At 43.3% G+C, this 20,288-nt stretch overlaps 1 protein-coding gene and 1 non-coding gene across 2 annotated transcripts in view; both read left to right on the forward strand.

Annotated features, from left to right (window-relative positions):
• Positions 1-5,192: 5,192 nt before the first annotated feature.
• PPP6C (protein phosphatase 6 catalytic subunit) overlaps positions 5,193-20,288 on the forward strand; it is a 31,397-nt gene continuing 16,301 nt past the window's right edge. Inside the window, exon 1 of the mRNA XM_027104880.1 lies at positions 5,193-5,472. Within this exon, the coding sequence (XP_026960681.1) occupies positions 5,398-5,472 (75 nt within the window). The 5' untranslated portion in view covers positions 5,193-5,397. The remainder of the gene's footprint in view (positions 5,473-20,288) is intronic.
• On the forward strand, positions 17,404-17,476 carry TRNAD-GUC (transfer RNA aspartic acid (anticodon GUC)). Its single transcript has one exon. It is a non-coding gene; the product is annotated as a tRNA-Asp (tRNA).

Raw genomic sequence — 20,288 nt, forward strand, 5'->3', positions numbered from 1 at the left:
GGGCGCGCTCTTGGAAGGGAGCCGGGAGGGGTCCTAGCGGCCTGGGTTCGACCCAGCTGTGTATTTCTCCAGAACTAAACTGGCCGGGTCGTCCTGGGGCCCTACCTCCCTGGCTGAGTAAGTAAGCCAGAGCTACTTGGAGACGACTTACAAGCGAAATGCCAGGGGTTGGGCATCCAGTTAGGTGACCCAAATCCCTTGGGCTATTTTAAAGGAGCTAGGATATTTTCAGTTCCAGCGGTTGTTAGAATGGTTTCTGAAAGGGAGAGTTGAGCGTGCTTTCCTAGGTGTGAAATTTCCCTACGTAGTCTTTTTTTTTTTTAATTAATTTATTTGGGTATGTGTCGGGTCTTAGTTGTGGCACGGAGGATCTTAGTTGTGGCCCGTGGGCTTCTCTCTAGTTGTGGCCTGCGGGTTTTTTCTCACTAGTTGTGGTGCGCAGGCTCCAGGGTGCATGGGCTCTGTAGTTTGTGGCACGCGGTCTCAGTAGTTGTGGCGCACAGGCTTAGCTGCCCTGCGGCACGTGGGATCTTAGTTCCCTGACCAGGGATCAAACCTGCGTCCCCTGCATTGTATGGTGGATTCTTTACCACTGGACCACCAGGGAAGTCCCCCTGTGCAGTCTTTAGGCCAGTTCAAGCTTTGGCGCCCTAAAGAGCTGACTTACTCCATAATTCGCGTTTGTAACTATAGCAGGCACTATGCCGAACCAGGCAAACCTGGCCCCTGGCCTCCTGGAGTTTACAAACTAGAGAGAGATTAAACAGAAAAACAAATAACTAGGTACGCTTGTAAAAAGTGCAAGGAATAAAAAGTTCATCAAGGAAATATCTATTTTTGCGGAAGATACTTTTCTCTGGGCCCCAGTGTCACCGGTCTGTAAAATGGAGCTAATAAGACTTCTGTCACAAGGTTATGGTGGGGAATACATGAGCTAATGTATATAAACTGCTTAGTGCCCAGTGACTGGCGCAGAGCTGGTTGTATGTAAAATGTAATGCTATTCCTAGGCGTAAATGAACTCTAGACACCAGTCGTGAGTGAGATGTATTCATCTACATTACTGGGGTCTCCTTCATAACCATAGGTTCCCTGTGGCTTTCCTGAAAATGGAGAGCTGGCTCACCTATGTCTATGTTTCAGAGAACCCCACAATCAGGAGGGCTGAGTTGTTCCATCCTAGGAATTGGAGGAAACAGCTAAGGAAGGAAATCACAGGAGCGCCTGCTGCACAGAGCTATGGTAGCAGAGTGGGAAGCAGACAGACATACTTGGGTTCACATCTAGGGTCCCGCACTAACCATCTACCTTGACCTTTGGCAAGTTCACCCTCTCTGAGCTCTAGGTTCTTCATCTCTAGAATGGGAATAGTAATTACCTACCTCAGAGAGGGAGCAGTTGAGAGGATTTGATAGTATAGCTGAAAGGTGAACTTGGTACATCTTTTCGCTACTTGAAACCATAACAAAAATTTATTGACAAGATGGAATTTGCAGTCTGTAGCTCTTTTTATTGTTCACATATCCTATTCCAAAGACCTGGAGTCTTTGTGAGTTCCCATGTTGATGGAAAAATCTCCACTGACTGTTTGCCAAAGAGGAGTTTCCTGCTCTCTTTCAGGAAAGAAAACTAAGGCCAGGTTGGCTCTGCCATATGTCCATGTGCATCCAGATGGAGATTTCTGCTCACAGATGCAGAATGCCCTCTCACCCCCTGTGTCTTTAGGCTAAATCCATTTCAAGGTGCCATGCTGGAGTTGCACATAAACAAGAAAAATTGGAAGAGGTTTGTGGGCAAAATAGCAACTAATTTTCATTGTGGGATCTATGCTTTTAGACTAGAAATCACTTTTCAGGAAGTGCTGGAAAGAACTTTGGAGATCTATTTTTAAATTGGAAATTGAGGCCCAGAGAAGTTAAAATGACTAACCCACATAAATGGGAGAACAGGAACCCAGGTCTGTTTCGTGCAAGGAAGACTAAGAACATATTCCAGTCGTCAAGCTCTGTACACTGTCTCTGTAACACACCACTCAATGTGTCTATCATTTTTTCTAAGAACTCACCCAACTGGGAATGTCAAGAGTGAGGTTCACTGAATGAGGTGGGTCTGCAGGAGGGACCTTCTTACTGCCAGACAGTTTGGTAATGTGAGGACTGCCCCCTATTTTCACTGGAAGGGGATTGTCTTCATTACCTACCTGTTCACTGACTTATCAGCAAGGGAAGCAATGATGCTGGTGACACCTTCCTTTCAAGCACTTTATTGTTTGTAAAGAACGTTCATATCCATCTCCCTATTTGTCTCCCTTCCCAATTCTGAGACGATATTTGAATAGGATTAATTCCCAGTTACTGAGGTTCAAAGATGAAAAATGAATTGTCAGTTTTTCAGAGGATTGTAAAAAAAAAAAAAATCAAACAACAATAGCATCTTTCCCTCATTTGGGGTTTTTTTTCCTCCAAAAAACTCTAAGCATATTATCCCTATACTTTTTTTTCCCCCTAAAGTCTTAAATCTTACCTCTTCAAAAAGGCCTTTTTTGCCCACCCAATATTCAGAGCTAACACAATGCACTCACTGTACACGACATTGTTTTAAACCCTTTCCATATATTAACTCTATTTAACCTCAGTACAAGCCTAGAAGGTAAGTATTCTCATCATCTCCATATGAGGCAAGCACTGTTATTATCGCCACATTGGAACTGAGAAAACTGGAGCACAGAAAGGATACATAACTTTGCCAGAGTCACACAGGGAGTAGTAGAGCCTGGGCTTGAACTCTAGCCATTTGGTGCTAGAGTCTGCACACTTTACCTCCACTATGTTGCCAACCTAAAGTAGGCCTATTCTACCCCATTTTTCTTACAGCACTCCTTCTTTCTCTTTTTTCCCCTTTTTTGCCATTAATCATACTTTGTAATTAATTCTTTCCTTATTTACATGTTTGTTATCAGATTGTAAGTGCCGTAGGGCAGGGATCATATCTGTCTCATTCACATCATAGGTATTTGTTGAATAAATGAAGAAATCTATGCTTGTGGGCACCATTCTGCAACAGACTGTTAAAAATTAATTTTACTTTGAAACAATTTCATACTTACAGAACAGTTATAATACAAAGAACATCACCCAGAGACCTCAATAAAGTTTCGCCACATGTTGTCAAAATACACTTTAGGGCCAGAGGATCCAGTCCAGGGTCACTTGAACAACAAATATTTATTGAGCACCTGCTAATATTGGACTATATAACCGTCTCCTAACCGGTCTTTCAGCTGCAATCATTGCCTCCTACAGTCTTACACAGCAGCCAGAGCAACCCTTTTAAAATGAGTTAGATCATGTTACTTCTCTGCTCAAGACTCGGCAATAATTCCCCATTACATCGAAAGTAAAAATCAGTGTTCTTTTCTCTCATCTCCTCTCCTACTCCTCTCACCTTGATCCAACCACACTAATCTTGCCATTTCCCAAAGATTCTAGACATGCTTTTATCTTAGGGTCTCTGCATCAGCTCCTCTCTATAATTTGTCTCAAGTAACTGCGTGGCTAACTCCCCCACCTCCTTGTTGATTCCTAAACATGCATCACTAAATCTCCCTTGCTCTGTTTTTTTTACCCCCTAGCACTTACCACTTTCTTTTTTTAAATTTATTTATTTATTTTTGGCTGCATTGGGTCTTCTCTGCTGTGTGCAGGCTTTCTCCAGCTGTGGCGAGTGGGGGCTACTCTTCGTTGTGGTGCACGGGCTTCTCATTGCAGTGGTTTCTCTTGTTGCGGAGCACAGGCTCTAGGCGTGTGGGCTTCAGTAGTTGTGGCACGTGGGCTCAGTAGTTGTGGCTCGCAGGCTCTAGAGCACAGGTTCAGTATTATGGCGCATGGACTTAGTTGCTCCGCAGCATGTGGAATCTTCCCAGACCAGGGCTCGAACCCGTGTCCCCTGCATTGGCAGGCGGATTCTTTTTTGTTTTGTTTTGTTTGTTTGTTTGTTTTTGCGGCATGTGGGCCTCTCACTGTTGTGGCCTCTCCCGTTGCGGAGCACAGGCTTCGGACACGTAGGCTCAGCGGCCATGGCTCACGGGCCCAGCCGCTCCGCAGTATGTGGGATCTTCCCGGACTGAGGCACGAACCCGTGTCCCCTGCATTGGCAGGCGGACTCTCAAACACTGCGCCACCAGGGAAGCCCATGGCAGGCGGATTCTTAACCACTGTTCCACCCGGGAAGCCCACCACTTTCTCATATACTCTGCAGTTATTTACTATATTATTGTTTAATGGTTTATGTTCTGTCTCCTTTACTGGAATATAGCTACAGGTTGAGGATAGGGATCTTCTTATATTTTGTTTGCAGAATACCCTAAGCACCTACAACTGTAACTGGCATATAGTTAAGTGTTCAATTAATAGCTGTTGAGTGAAGGAATGTTGAAAGTGTACTAAGTACCAGGTCCTGTTCTTGGTACAACAAAAAAACTCTCTGCCCTTATGGGACACGCACTGAAGTAAACTTAAGCCACCCAGACCTATTCCAGTCTTGGCTCCCCTGCCTATACCCTGTGAGATCTGGGCAAGTTACTCAACCTCTCTGAGCCTTCCTTTGCTATCAATCGTTATAAGGATTAGACAGAAAAACAGCATTTGTATAGTGCCTGGCCTAAGAAGAGCTTTAATATTTGTTTCCTTTCTTTCCAGGCTGGAAAGTTGGTAGCCTGACATCTCTGCCAAGGGTTTAGGCAAGGTTTCTATTAAGGCCTTGGAAAGGTGCAAACAGGTTACTATACGGCCAGGCCTACTCAACTTTTTTTTTTGGCCCTACCGTGCAGCATGCGGGATCTTAGTTCCCTGACCAGGGAGGAACCCGTGCCCCCTGCAGTGGAAGCGCATAGTCTTAACCACTGGACCGCCAGGGAAGTCCCCAGGCTTACCCAATTTTTAAGTGAAGATATTCTGGTGAGAGAATGCTTACAAGGGTCGGAGTGAGAAACCAGGGAATGGCTAGTGTCACCTACTTTGCCATTTTGCATCGGAAAAGCCCCGCTGGGTCCGCAGAGGTGAAAGTCTAGAGGAAGGGAAGGGGAGGAAAAGAAGAGTAGCTGGCCACTACAGAAAACTACAAATCCCAGCACACCCCACGGTAAACAACTACGGGTCTCAGCAGTTTCAGCTCCCTGGACCCAGGGAGCTCCGGGGGCCTGAAGCTTGTGTTCCGCGGGAGAGAGCGTGGGGCGTGCCGAAGCAGCGGGGAAAATCGGGTCAAGCTTTACGCCGCTGCGTAGACGCGTCTCACGGGCCGGACGTGACGTAGGGAGGGTTCCGGCTTCGGCCTCCGCCGCTGCCGCCGCTAGCACAGCCGCGGACGCCGCTGCTGCCGTCGGGGCTTGTTATCTCTAAAATGGCGCCCCTGGACTTGGACAAGTATGTGGAGATAGCGCGGCTGTGCAAATACCTACCGGAGAACGACCTGAAGGTGAGACTGGCCGGGGCGGGAGCGCTGCTTTCGGGGCTCCCCCCCTTCCGGCAGCGGGGCTCCCGCCGGCCCGCCCTTCCTCTCTCCGCGGGACCCCCGGCAGTGTCCTGTCCCGTCACGGTGGAGGGCCTAACGCGGTGCGAAGCGACTCGTTCCGACTTGGCGTCACGCGGGGAGCGGGGGCAGCCCGAGTCCCCCGAATGCCATCCCGATTCCCTCGGCGGGGATCCCAAGGGATGTCGCGGCCTCTGCGCCAGGGTTGCCCGTCCTGGCCTTGGGGCTGCCCCGGAGCTCGAGCCTTCACGGCTTTGCTTACAAGACTCCTCTCCCCTTACCCCGACCCTGGGTCTCGGAGTCTGAGGCGAGCCCCCGCGGGCAGTGGGCAGTGGCAGCGGTCATCCCCCCGGAGGCGGTGACAGGAGCGCGGGGAGGCCGGCGTCTGACAGGGGATGCAGCTTGCTCCCGGAACGCGGCCCCAGTGGGTTTAGGTGCCTGAGGAATGGGGATGGGGATGGGGATGGGAAGGGGCAGGCGGGGGGCTCGAGCGGCCTGGTAGGGTGAGAGAACGTCAAGTCGTCCTTCTGTTCGAGCACTTCTCCCAGTTGCTTTTTAGGAATGTTGGTTTTCTTCTGCTCATTCCAATATGAACCCGTTTTCGAGCACGTCTTTGAGCTGTTTTAAGTGGATGAAGTAACAGGCTCTCAATAAACACCAATACGTTTCTGTCCTTTAAGTTGTCCCCGCTCCCCCCCACCCCCTGCCCCAATCTCTTCTTAGCTCAAGATTTCATTGTTTTGGTTATCCAAAGGAAATGAGTCGTTCTTTGTACTGCAGAGTCCTAGCAACAGTAAACCTATGTTTGGGTAAAGAAATGAATGTAAGAATAAAGGAATGTAAGTCTTTAGGATACTGCTTTTTTGACAAGTGTTTCTATGCGTTTGTTAAAACCAGTGCTTAGGTGACTAGCAGTGTTTAGAGGTTGGTGGTAGTGCCTGTTCTTGTTCAATTAACTTTGATTTGCTGTGTGGTAAGTGGGTAAACTGTTGATAATTTTGAGTTCTTTTTATACTTTAAGCTGTGGGTTTAAAGTAATTTATTTTTGTTCGTTTTTTTCTCTTAAGGAAGATATTACTGGTTTTTTCTTTTGCCATCTCTTGGTACAGGGAGTTGATATTTAACATCAGTCAACAGTGCGCAAAATGTTTAAGACCACAGGAGCTGTTGTGAATGTAACTAACTTGTATGTTAATTATATGTGCTGTTTGATAGGGGAGTCATTCTTGTCCATTTTCCCCTTTTTAACAGGATAATTTAATTAAAATGGGGACAAAGCCAGTATTAGTAGAAGTGTAGCTTTCATGCTCTTGTGACGATAGTTTTGTAGCTTCTTTCTGCTATATGGCTTTTTAGGAAACAAGGATTTTTCCTTAAAAAAACGCGACATTGTGACCCAGTTCATTGGAAAACTAAAGTTGGTTTTTGCATGTCAGTGAATTGATGTGGAATTTTCTGTTCTTTAGGATATGTAAGGCAGTTTTAAGCTTTGTGTTTATAATGAGTAAAATATTGCTTATTATGAAATGTATCTCGATATTGGATATTGAAATGATTTGAAAGACAAATCAGTTGGATTTTCTTTAGACCTCTTAATTTGATAAACATTAGATTTCCTTCCTAACTTAAGAGAATATAGTTATTAAACCATTTCATTTCCCTTTGCAACACAATTGGACTGTACTTAGTGTGTATGTTTCCTAGTAAATTTCCCCCGCACCCCCCGGACCAACCATTAGAAAAAAAAAATTCTGAATTTTTCTATATAAGTGGAGGCTTTTCTTCTTTGTCTTGGAAATGTGTTTTTTTTTTTTTTTTTTTTCGGTACGCGGGGCTCTCACTGTTGTGGCCTCTCACGTTGCTGAGCACAGGCTCCGGACGCGCAGGCTCAGCGGCCATGGCTCACGGGCGCAGCCGCTCCGCGGCATGTGGGATCTTCCCGGACCGAGGCATGAACCCGTGTCCCCTGCATCGGCAGGCGGACTCTCAACCACTGCGCCACCAGGGAAGCCCTGGAAATGTTTTTATCAGATTAATTTTCTTGTGCTGCATCTCTGGTGTATTTAAAGAAATTTAATTCTGTTTCTCTCTCTTGGCATGAAGTGCAAACTAAAATTAGGCAGGCCAAGAAAGTATTCCAGGCGCACTTTTTCTGAGGCTTTAAAGCCAAAATGAAATATTCTATCAAAGGAAGAAAAATCATTGGGGCCACTTAATGATCATTATGGAAAAGATTTGTTCTGGTAGAAAAATAGGCCGAAATTTACCTGTGTTTTAAATTGGAAGTTGGAGATACTAAATAAAATAATAAATGCATAGATGTTGTAGATCTAATCATGATTTCTCTATATCTAAATTGGAAATGGTCAAATCACTAGTCCTGGGTCAAATGTACATAACTGTTTTGAAGGAATAAGGGTGATATATAAAGGTGAGTGGACCAAAGCATAACATTTCTTAAAAAAGAGTTCGTGTGATTCTCATCCACTAAAAAAATTTTAGAGAGGATCTTAGAAGCCACAGATTCCATATCTGACCAAATGTAAGAATGAATGATGAAAGACAGGTTTACTGAATACTTACACTTAAGTATTTTGTCATGGGAGAGGTTTATAACTTGGAGATTGTCTGATCTCTTGGACAGTTCTTAAAGGTCCCATGTAAGTAAAGAAGTTGCACACTGAGTTGGTGTTCAGTTTTGTTTTGTTTTTTACTGAAGAACTGAAGACAGTTTCCATGGTAGGGGTTGGGAGAATACTAGTGTCTACCTCAGATATGCAACACAGGGAGAAGTAACCACTTCTATGGATTGATAGTTGCTGTAATCTTTTTTGGAACTCACTTTTATGTTTAGTCTGAGCCATCTCTGTTTTTCGTATAAGGCCACTGCTCTGCAAAATTGTACCTCTGTTTGAAATGCCTCCATAAAGCTTCAGAGAATTCTCCCTTGCTTTTTTCTAAGACTTGATGAAGAGCCTTTTGTACCTCCTTATTCAGCCTCTATCTGATTTTATAGATTCTCATATATGGTAGTCTTGAGCCTTCTGGATTTGAAGCCTGTTAGTCTTGTCACTCACCTTATTGCCTGTCTTACTGATCATTCTGTTTACCTGAGTTGTTTGGTTTTGTGTATTATCTTTCTTTAGGTATTTCAAGGAAAAATGAACACAGTACAGCAGTTAGGGACAGACTGTGGCTTTCTATAGGGCTAGAATAGTTTTTTCAGTGTTTTCATTGATAATCTTTCTGAGACCCTTTCTGATAATGCTTGGCATTTTGTCTTTTTGGCTACAGAATCACAGTCTCTTGGATCTTCTGAAAATAGTCTGTAGCAGTGCTGTCCAATAGAAAATGCTCAGAAATGTGAGCCTCAAATTGTTAAATTTTTTAAAGTAAAAAGAAACAGGTGCCAGAGCCTGTGCTCCACAACGGGAGAGGCCACAACAGTGAGAGGCCCCCGTACCGCAAAAAAAAACAAAAAAAACCAGGTGAAATCAATCTTAGTAATATTTTATTTAACCCAATTTCAACATGTAATTAATATAAAATTACTAACATAATACCTTGTCTTTTTTTTTGTATTAAGTCTACAAAATGTGGTATATGTTTTACATTTACAATACATCCCAGTTTCGCTCAGCCACATTTCAGGTGCTCAATAGCTACATGTGGTAGTAGGTTTCCTATGGGACAGTGCACACTTCTAATGACTCCCTAGACCCTTTTCTAGAATTTCAGAGCTGAGAGAGAATCAGAGTTTGCCTAGTTCTGTATTCTTCTCACTTTACTGAGGGGGAACTGAGCTTTGTAGAGTTTATGGTCTGCCTGAGGATGTCCAGCTAATCAATGAATTAAGTTGGAAAGCCTCTTTGTGCAGAGCTCTTTCTGATACAGTTAATAGCCTTTTAGGATGGCAAATAGCATACTTTTCTAAGTATGTCTTCCACTTAATCAGCTTTCTTTTTACCTTCCATTCTGCGTACATTAGAGTGCTTTCTTCTGATGGTGTGCCTTGTACTTCCCTGCTTCTTTGCTTCTGCTTAGTCTCTTTCTTTTACCTACTTAATACTTATATAGCACAAATATTAAATCATTTAATACTGTGTGAGTTGGGTACTAACATTTGCGCCATATTACAGACAGGTATCTCAAGCACAGGCAGATTAAGTAACTTTTCAAAGGCATATAGCTAGTAGGTAAGTGAAGGAGCTGCATTCAGACCTAGGCAGTCTGGCTCCAGGGTTCACGTCCATATCTACCACTTACGTTTCCTCTATACAATACCCTTCATGCCCCTTTTAATTTTATTTATTTATTTATTTATTTTTTGGCCGCGCCAAATGGCTTGTGGAATCTTAGTTCCCCTACCAGGGATCGAACCCCGGGCCCACAGCAGTGAAAGTGCAGAGTCCTAACCACTGGACCACCAGGGAATTCCCTTCCATGCCCTTTTTAGCTCTAACTCAGAGGTCACTTTCTCCATACAGGGCTCCTGGATTCCATAGTCAGAATTATTAGTAATGGTTAGAATTTACACAGCTACTTACAGTTTTCAGAGTACCTTCATGTCCACTCTATCACTGTGATAGGCAGAGCAAATATCAGGACTTGATAAGGTTTAAGTGATTTTTGCCACAGTGAGTCAGCAGAGTATGTACCTGAATTTATTTGCTATTTAAAATTTCCATTCTGGAATTCCCTGGTGGTCCAGTGGTTAGGACTCGGTGCTTTTGCTGCCATGGCCCATGTTCAATATCTGGTCCGGAACTAAGATCCCGCAAGATGTTTGGCAAGGCCAAAATATTTTCCATTCTTTCTGTTCTATACTAACCTTTGCCCCTTAGCACTTTTTGTTTCATTTTACTACCACTTGTATTGTTCTGTCTTGTATGATAGTAAATATACCTGTCTCCACCATTAGACTGCAAGCTTCTTGAAGGGCCAGGATCATATCTTGTTTATTTTTGTATTCTCCACAGTCTTAGAACACTGCCTTGTATATGATAGACACTCAGTTAAGGTGTGTTGAATCAAACCGTACTGCTTTACAACAGACATTTCTTTAACTGTCTCCTGTGTCAAGTACTATTCCCTGTGGATGCTAGAGATAGAATTTGGCACTTCTCTCTGTCTTTGAGGGGCTCTCAATATAGTAGGGGAGATAGAGAGGTAAACAAATGATCATTGCGTAGTTTGGTAGGTGCTAAAATAGAGAGCTGTCCAGCATATCGGAGAACATAGAAGAAGCAGCATCTAACTCTGGAGCCACAGATGGTTTCACAAAGGAGGGACAATGAGAGGATGAGCAGAGTTTTTTCAGGTAGACAAGACAGGAAGGAAAGAACATGAAGCAGAAGAAATACCATGTGCAATGGTATAGCTTAATCCAAAAGAAGATGGCTGGTCAACTTGAAGTAGTTTGGTATGGCTTGAGGTGGTGCAGAGAAGACAGGCAGAGACCAAATCATGGAAGATGAGGCTGATAAACTTGAATTTTTATCTTTGAGATGGTTCATGTATAAACACTTTGAAATGTTTTTATATTTTAGGGAAAAACAAATAAATCATGCTTGGTGATATTTTAAAAAATATGGCTAACTGAAAAGTAGATTCAAAGGAAACTATTAGAGAGATACACTGTTGTATGTAGTAGGAATATGACAAAATCATAAAGGTGATATCTGAATGGAGTTTGGGAAACACTATCATAGAGGAGTGTCCTTGAGAGGTTTTTAAGGGGGGCAGTGACAGGTTTTAGGAATTTTCTAGCAGCATTATGGACCTTGGATTGGAATGGGACAAAAATGTCATAGGAGCAATAGACCAGGTGACATGAAAGCTTTTGAAGTAAGCCAGTAACAAGTGGTTGTGGTGTTTAAAAGGAAATGAAGATGGTATAATAGGACCTGTTGACAGATTATGTCTAGGTTTGAGAGAGAGAGAGAAGAGTTTAGTGTAATCTCTTAGTTTCTGGCATGGATTACTTAGTAAATACTAATAACTAGATTAAGGCATACAAGGGAGTTTGGTTTGGGCCAGACTGAATTTGAGATGCTGCCAAGCCAAGACACTGAGGCAGAAACGTTCAGAAAACTGTTGGATAAACAGACCTGTTGGGTAACAAATATTTATTGATTACCAAATGTGCTCCAGACACTGTTCTAACAGTTAAACTCAAGAGAAAGGTCTAGACCAGTGGTTCTCAGCTGGGGGTGATTTTGCCCCCGAGCGGATATTTGGCGATGTCTGGAGACACTTGTAGATTTTCACAGTTATCTAGGGGGTGTAAAGGCCAGATGTTGCTGAACATCATACAGTGCACAGGACAGCAGCCCCCACAACAGAGAGTTGTCGGTAGTGCCAGGGCTCAGAAACCCTGGTTTTTACTGAAGGTACAGATATTTCCTTCTGGATTGTTAGCGTGTGAATATCATTGTCATCTTGGATTCCCGCTCCCACTCTTCATTCCCAGTGATTTGTGTTATAGTAGAGACTCTATTCAAAGGCTGTGTAGAATATAATCTTAGATAGATTTTTATTTCTTAAGAAGAGATTTTGTAAATACCAGTATGTAAAAGTAAATAAAGGAAATAGTATGTTTCCAATAACAAGATCAGCTAAACGAAGAATTACAGAAATTCAAAACCCAGTGTATTTGAGGGGCAAGAGAGAACAGGGAGACAGGAGCAGAGAATAGAGTGGATCTGTAAACAAGTATCTTGAGGAAAACGTAGAGAAGGGAAATAGGGTCTCCTAAGAATGGGTCCATGAACCTCTACTTTTTCAAAGATTAGGAATTAATTAGGCACCATGGGGAGAAATGGGTGTAGTTTGCCCTAAATTTGGGATAAGATTGAGAATCTTGCCTCAGTGACTGCTTTGGGGCAGAAAGAGAAACAAACCATGCTTCCTACAAATCAAGCTGCAAAAAAAAGCTGTGAAGGGCTTTGGAGGAGCCTCTCCCATGGCAAGATTGGGCTCTGAGAGGCCAGTGTGTGTGTAGTTGGCTGACATATGTAGAGTTTGTGCTGAGATTTCATAGACTTCTTATTTTTATGTGTTCTTGACATGAATTTGTAAGCTGCTGCTGAACTGGAGTGATGAGAGGCAGTGGCTTTGGCTTAGAGGCTTAGTGCTCTAAGTCCTCTGTTGGGACTGCAGAAGTGGCAGTTATAGGAGGCAGCTGTTAACTTTACTCAAGTTAGCGTGCCTGGCCTCGGGTTGAACATGTTGCTTTAGTAGTTTACATGGTTCGCTAGGCACTCACTGGCTTTTGGTAGGGTTTCACAGTGATGTTCTTTAGCTAATGGTCTCCTGTTACTTTCAGATCAGCCCTGGGGGGTTTGGGCCAGTCACCATAAGTGACTTGCAGTTCAGGAGGCATTATGGGCCAGGAGAGCCAGTCATATGTGGGTGCAAATTCTGCAGCATTCAAAATGGGAACTATAGAGTCCCTCACAAATCTGTGCTGTGATTAGTTTCAGAATGTTAAATGATAACTCACTTTGTTCTAAAAAGTATATAGAGTGGTTTACAAAGAAGCATTCAATATAGCAAGATAAATTATATTCAGAATAAGTAAGAAAAATGAGACAAAAAGAAAATAAAGATAAGAAACCAAGATGGAGCCAATAGGAAAAATAAGAATAGTACATATAAAATAAAAGCTATGATGACTGGGTTACTTCTTTGAGATTAGGCCTTAAGCTTTCTAGGAGCTTACAGAAAGATGTAAACTGATCAATTAAAAACAATTTACAGAGTCTGTAAGATGATAAAAATAAGCTTCTCAGGGAAATCACATCTATCCTTGATGGAAGAAACAAAGAGACATTCCTCCCCCAGTCCTCCTTGAAGGCAACTATTTAATCACGGCATCCTGTGCACTTTGTTTATAGTCCACGCAATGACAAGCTCTGTAGAGGACTGTTTCCTATAATGTCCTTTACTACAGGTTGATAGTATGACATTAAAGTACAATTTGGGAAAAAGCAATTGGGAACGGAGTGCAGTGTAATGCAGGGTGAGGACAGCCCTCTCTAGAGGACAGTCTGGCTTAATTCATGGTGGAGTTTATAGTAGGTTGGTTTGTTTGGGTAACATACTAATAATTGATCTTTAAAGGGGTGTACACCAAATTTGGTGGAGCCCCCAAATTTACAAGAGTGGGCAAGAGGAGAGATCAACATTATATGCTTATGTCAGAGAATATATTAGGTATGGGCCCTGACCTTCACTGATGGAAGTTAGACCTGTTCTTAAAAGATGTGCAATCTGAAAGAGTGTGGATGGGACAAGTGCCTGAGAACAAGCAGGCCTCCTGGCAACAAACAGAAAACTCTGCCCACTCCTGGACAAATTACAGCAAAGCACTTCTGCAGATACCTTGGTGGAATTCTCTTTGAGGAGGTTTGGTGAGTGTACCTGAAAAAAATCGCAAATATTAATTGAGCAAGGCATTATACCTAAGAAAGGTGGGTAAGGTCCTGAGATAGGTACTTTAAAACATCACTATATTGTTTTATTTTAAAAATTGTATAGTTTCAGAAAGTACATTTAAAAGTATAAATTATTGCTTTATGAGGCTAACCTAAAAAAAGTAGTGCTCTTTTTTCTGGTTGACTGAGAAGGGAGGTGGTAATGAAAGACTATAAAAAAATACAGGCCAATCATGGCATATTTGTTCTTTGGAACTACCCTTAAGCTAGATGGAAGTGAGTTAGGGTGAAAAAAAAATGCAAACAGTAATTGTAAACTTTGGGAGCTAATTACTATACAAATAATAAATTATATATCACAGGTCTAATGGATTATAATAGAAAGAGGATGTTGTACAACACTGATCTTTTGAAATTGATTGGGAGGACAGCTACCTCTATCCACAAGGAGTAGATTTGAGTGGTTATGGTCAACGTGGTAATTATTTTTAAAGAGGTAATATATATTATTAATTTAAAAATAACAGTTTTATGAGATATAATTCACATATCATAAAATTAATTTTTAGGGCTTCCCTGGTGGTGCAGTGGTTGGGAGTCCGCCTGCCGATGCAGGGGACGGGGGTTCGTGCCCCGGTCCGGGAGGATCCCACGTGCCGCGGAGCGGCTGGGCCCGTGAGCCATGGCCGCTGGGCCTGCGCGTCCGGAGCCTGTGCTCCGCAGCGGAAGAGGCCGCAGCGGTGAGAGGCCCGCGTACCGCAAAAAAAAAAAAAAAAAAAAAAATTAATTTTTAAAGTGTATAATTCAGTGGGGTTTTTTTCCCAGTGGGTTTTAATATATTTACAGAGTTGTGCAACCATTGCCATAATCAATGTTAGAACATTTTTATCATCCCAAAGAGAAACTATACCCATTAACAGAAACTCCCCGTTACCCCTTACCTCAAAGTCCAGCCCTAAGCAACCATTAATCTATTTTATATCTTCATGGATTTGCCTATTCCAGGCATTTCAGATAAATTGAGTCATATATTGAGTTGGCTAAAAAGTTCCTTCGGGTTTTCCCATAAGGTGTTACGGAACTTTTTGGCCAACTCAATATATATATATATTTTAAAATAAATTTATTTGTTTATTTATTTATTTTTGGCTGTGTTGGGTCTTCATTGCTGCGCGCGGGCTCTCTCCAGCTGTGACGAGCAGGGGCCACTCCTCGCCGTGGTGCATGGGCTTCGCATTGCGGTGCTTGTTGCAGAGCACAGGCTCCAGGCACACAGGCCCCAGCGGCTGTGGCACGCAGGCTCAGCAGTGGGGCTCGCAGACTCCAGAGCGCAGGCTCAGCAGTTGTGGCGCACGGGCTTAGTTGCTCTACGGCATGTGGGATCCTCCTGGACCAGGGCTCGAACCCGTGTCCCCTGCATTGGCAGGCGGATTCTTCACCACTGAGCCACCAGGGAAGCCCCTTCATGCTTTTTTAAAAAGTAAAATAAACAAAGATGAAAGTGGAATGCGTTTTGGTTGACATCTCTGGCAACTGCTGTTTTGGGTTTGATGTATATCCTCCTAGCTTATTTTATTTTATTATTTTTTCATTTTACTGAGTTGGGTCTTAGTTGTGGTACGTGGGATCTTCATTGAGGCATGTGGGATCTTTTGTTGTGGCGCTCCGGCTCTTCGATGTGGTGTGCAGGCGGGCTCAGTAGTTTCGCCGCATGGGCTTAGTTGCCCTGAGGTATGTGGGATCTTAGTTCCCCGACCAGGGATCGAACCCGCGTCCCCTGCATTGGAAGGCAGATTCTTAACTGCTGGACCACCAGGGAAGTCCCCCAGGTTGGTATTTCTATTTTGTGGATGAGGAAACTGAGGCACAGAGAGATGAAGTAACTTAGCAGGGTTACACAGCTAAGTAACAGACAGTAAGCTAAGTAATAGGTAGTAAGAAGTTGAGGTGATATTGTTCTGTGATCTCTTTGACTTCAGAGACTGTGCTCTTAACCTCTGAACTGTGCCATTGTGTTACTTGTGTAAGATATCCTGCAATTGGTACTTGTTGATTTAGGAGTAAAGGAGTATTCTCTCTGGGCCCTACTCTATTCCTCCAAAATTTGACCTTCCATCAGTATTTTCTTTTTTTAAAATTTTGTTTATTTTATTTATTTATTTTTGGCTGTGTCGGGCTGTCGTTGGCTTTCTCTAGCTGTGGCGAGAGGGGGCTACTCTTCATTGAGATGCGCAGGCTTCTCATTGTGGTGGCTTCTCTTGTGGAGCATGGGCTCTAGGAGCATGGGCTTCAGTAGTTGTGGTACGCGGGTTCAGTAGTTGTGGCTCGCGGGCTCTAGAGTGCAGGCTCAGTAGATGTGGCGCACGGGCTTAGTTGCTCCACGGCATGTGGGATCTCCCTGGACCAGGGCTTGAACCCATGTCCCCTGCATTGGCAGGCGGATTCTTTACCACTGCGCCGCCAGGGAAGCCCCTTCCATCAGTATTGAACATAGCTGATTACTCCTCTTTTGAAACATTTTCTTCACCGGACTTCCACAATACTACACTCTCATGGTTTCCTTTGTACCTCATCAAGCAGTCCCTTTTGCTGGTTCCTCCTTCTGTCCCTAACTTCTGTGTGAAGTATTAAGACTCCTTTTTGTAACTTATCCTTTTCCCTATTTGTAAGCAGCCACTTTAGTTGTCTCTTCTAGTCTCGTGACTTGAAATATATATTTCCTGACAATCTCCAAATTGGTCTCTCTAGCTTGCATCCTTTTCCTTGAATTCAGGACTCACTGGGTCAGCTGTTTACAGCACATCTTAGGCACTTTGAAGTCTGATAGGCATTGCAGACTTAGTGTGTCAAAATCAAATTCTTACAGCCAAAGAGTGGAAAGAACCCAAATGTCCAGCAACTGATGAATGGATAAGCAAAATGTGGTAAATACATACAATGGAATATTATTCAACTATAAAGAAGAACAAACAAATCATGTATGTTACAATGTGGATGAACTTTAAAAACATATGTTAAGTGAAAGGAGCCAGTCACAAAAGGCCCCATTTCTAGATGTCCAGAATGAACAAATCCATAGACACAGCAGACTAGTGATTGCCTAGGGCTGTGGGTGGGGTTGTGGGAGGTGGGAGATGAGTGCCAATGAGTATACAGTTTCTTTTTGGGGTGATGAGAATGTTCTAAAATTGATTATGGTGATGGTTGCCCAACAGTGAACATGCTGAAAACCATTTATACATTAAAGGGGTGAATTTTACAATGTGTGAATTATATATATATTATATATATTATATCTCAATGAAGTTGTTAAAAAAGCCCCACAAATTCCTGGTTCCCTGTCCCCCAAACAAAACCCAGACAAATCAAAACAATCATAAAAAAATAATTGAGAAACACTGGGCTTATTAAAATTAAAAACTTTGCTCTGCATGGGAATTCCCTGGTGGTCCAGTGGTTAGGATTTCATGCTGTCACTGCTGAGGGCCCAGGTTCGATCCCTGGTCAGGGATCTAAAATAAAAGAATATTAAAAAAACAAACAAAAACGTTGCTCTGCAAAAGACGCTTTCAAGAGAATGAGAAGGCAAGCCACGGACTGGGAGAAAATATTTGTGAAAGACGTGTCTGATAAGGGACTTTTATCCAGAATAAACAAAACACTCTTAAAACTCAGCAGTAGGAAAACAAACAACCCTATTAAAAATGGGCCAAAGGGGCTTCCCTGGTGGCTCAGTGGTTAAGAATCCGCCTGCCAATGTAGGAGACACAGGTTCGAGCTCTGGTCCGGGAAGATCCCACGTGCCGCAGAGCAGCTAAGCCCGTGTGCCACAACTACTGAGCCTGCGCTCTAGAGCCCGCGTGCCACAACTACTGGGCCCATGTGCTGCAACTGCTGAAGCCTGCATGCCTAGAGCCCATGCTCTGCAACAAGAGAAGCCACCGCAAGGAGAAGCCTGCACACCACGACGAAGAGTAGCCCCCACTCACCGCAACTAGAGAAAGCCCGTGCACAGCAATGAAGACCCAACACAGCCAAAAAAAAAAAAAAAAAAAGGGCCAAAGACTTGAACAGATACCTCAGCAAAGAAGATATATAGATGACAAATAAGCCTATGAAAAGGCGCTCCATATCATATGTCATTAGGGAGATGCAAATTAAAACAAGGTGGGAATTCCCCAGCGGTCCAGTGGTTAGGACTCTTGCTTTCACTGCCGAGGGCCCAGGTTCAGTCCTTGGTCAGGGAACTGAGATCCCACAGTCCGCGTGGTACGGCCAAAAACAAAACAAAACAAAAACGACAACAAGGCAGCACCACTACACACCTATTAGAATGGCCAGAATCCAAAACACTGACAGCACCAAACACTGGCAAAACTGTAGAGCAACGGAAACTCTCACTCATTGTTGATGGGGATGCAGACTAGTACAGTCACTTTGGAAGATCATTTAGCAGTTTTTTACCAAACTAAACACCCTTACCATATGATGTAGCAGTCATGGTGTTTATCCAAATGAGTTGAAAACTTAACATCCACTGTAAAACCTATACACAGATGTTTATGGCAGCATTATTCATAATTGCCAAAATTTGAAAGCAACCAAGATGTCCTTCAGTAGACAAATGGTTAAATAAACTGGTACATTGAGATAATGGAATATTATTCAGCGCTGAAAAGAAATGAGCTATCAAGCCATGGAGAGACATGAAGGAAGCTTAAATGCGTATTACTACGTGAAAGAAGCCAACCTGAAAAGACAACATATGTATGATTCCAACTATATGACATTCTAGAAAAGGCAAAACTATGGTGATAGTAAAAAGATCAGTGGTTTCCATCCTTTCCCCATACCTTGCCCGATATATCTCTTAAATGTGGATGTCATCTGTATCCTTTATCACATCCTTTAGTAAACTGGTAAATGCAAGTGTTTCCCTGAGTTCTGTGAGCTGCTCTAGCAAATTATTCAAACCTAAGGAGGAGGTCTTTGGAACCTCTGATCTATACCCGGTTGGTTAGAAGCGCAGGTGATAACCTGGGCTTGCAACTGGTGTCTGAAGTGTGTGTGTATATTGGCAGGGGAGTTGTTGGGGGGGGCAGTGTTGTGGGACTGAGCCCTTAACCTGTGGGATCTGACACTATCTCTGGTAGATAATGTCAGAATTGAGTTAAATCGTAGGATACCCCGCTGGTGTTGCAGAGAATTGCATATTGTAGGGAGAAAAAACCTTGGTGACCAGGAGTGTCAAAACTGTGAGTGTTCTGTGTGACTAGTAAGGGAGACACATAGGAAAGAAGCACAGAGTAGGGAAGAACTGAGTTTTTCCCTACATAGGAAGGAAAAAGCTGAGGTTTTTTGTTTTTGTTTTTTTTAAACAAATGCAAAGTGGAACTGAAGGAACCTTAGAGACCATCTTTCATGATAAACTTAAGGCTCTGAGTTCAGAAACATTGTTTCACTCACCAGTGTCTGTTCCTTTCACAAATAATGGATGTATTATATATCTGGACCAAGGATTGTTTATTGAAGCATCTGAGGGTTGTAGGAAATTCAGCACAGAAGGAGCTCCCTACTCAGGGCCAGAAGGACTCCAGGCCAAAAAGATGATCTTGCCTTTGAGGTGCTATTTGAAGATCAGGAACTTATCCTATGAATAAGAGCAAACCTTTTTATTTTGAAGATGTTTTAAACAGCTTGGTTTCCCCTCATTTTTTTTGGGGGGGGGGACTTTTTTCTTGCTCTTCCTCCCCCCTCCCATTGTGAGTTCTCTCCTATGCTTGCCTCTGTGTAAAGTGTTGTAGCTATAACTGTTTTTGTTTGTTTGTTTGTTTGTTTGTTTGCGGTACGCGGGTCTCTCACTGTTGTGGCCTCTCCCGTTGCGGAGCACAGGCTCCGGACGCGCAGGCTCAGCGGCCATGGCTCGCGGGCCCAGCCGCTCCGCGGCATGAGGGATCTTCCCGGAACGGGGCACGAACCCACGTCCCCTGCATCGGCAGGCGGACTCTCAACCACTGCGCCGCCAGGGAAGCCCGCTATAACTGTTAAAGTGTGTCTCTCATATATTTAAGTAAATTGTAGCATTTAGATTCCTTAATTAATGTTTAAAATCATTTCATTATACTTGTGTAGTTTAACTTGTCCTTTCTTGGCAGATCTTCATAAAATCTAGTAGGGCCTCTGACTGTAGTATTAACTGGTCTCAGATGGAAGGAAGATTCCCCCCCAGTTCTTTTTTTTTTTTTTTAATATTTATTTTGGCTGTGCCAGGTCTCAGTTGCAGCACGCTGGATCTTTGTTGCGGCATGCAGACTTCTTTAGTTG

This window comes from Aethalodelphis obliquidens, unplaced genomic scaffold (genome assembly GCF_003676395.1).
Source record: "Aethalodelphis obliquidens isolate GAN/ISIS:26980383/991018 unplaced genomic scaffold, ASM367639v1 scaffold7, whole genome shotgun sequence".
In the NCBI taxonomy this organism is placed as follows: domain Eukaryota; kingdom Metazoa; phylum Chordata; class Mammalia; order Artiodactyla; family Delphinidae; genus Aethalodelphis; species Aethalodelphis obliquidens.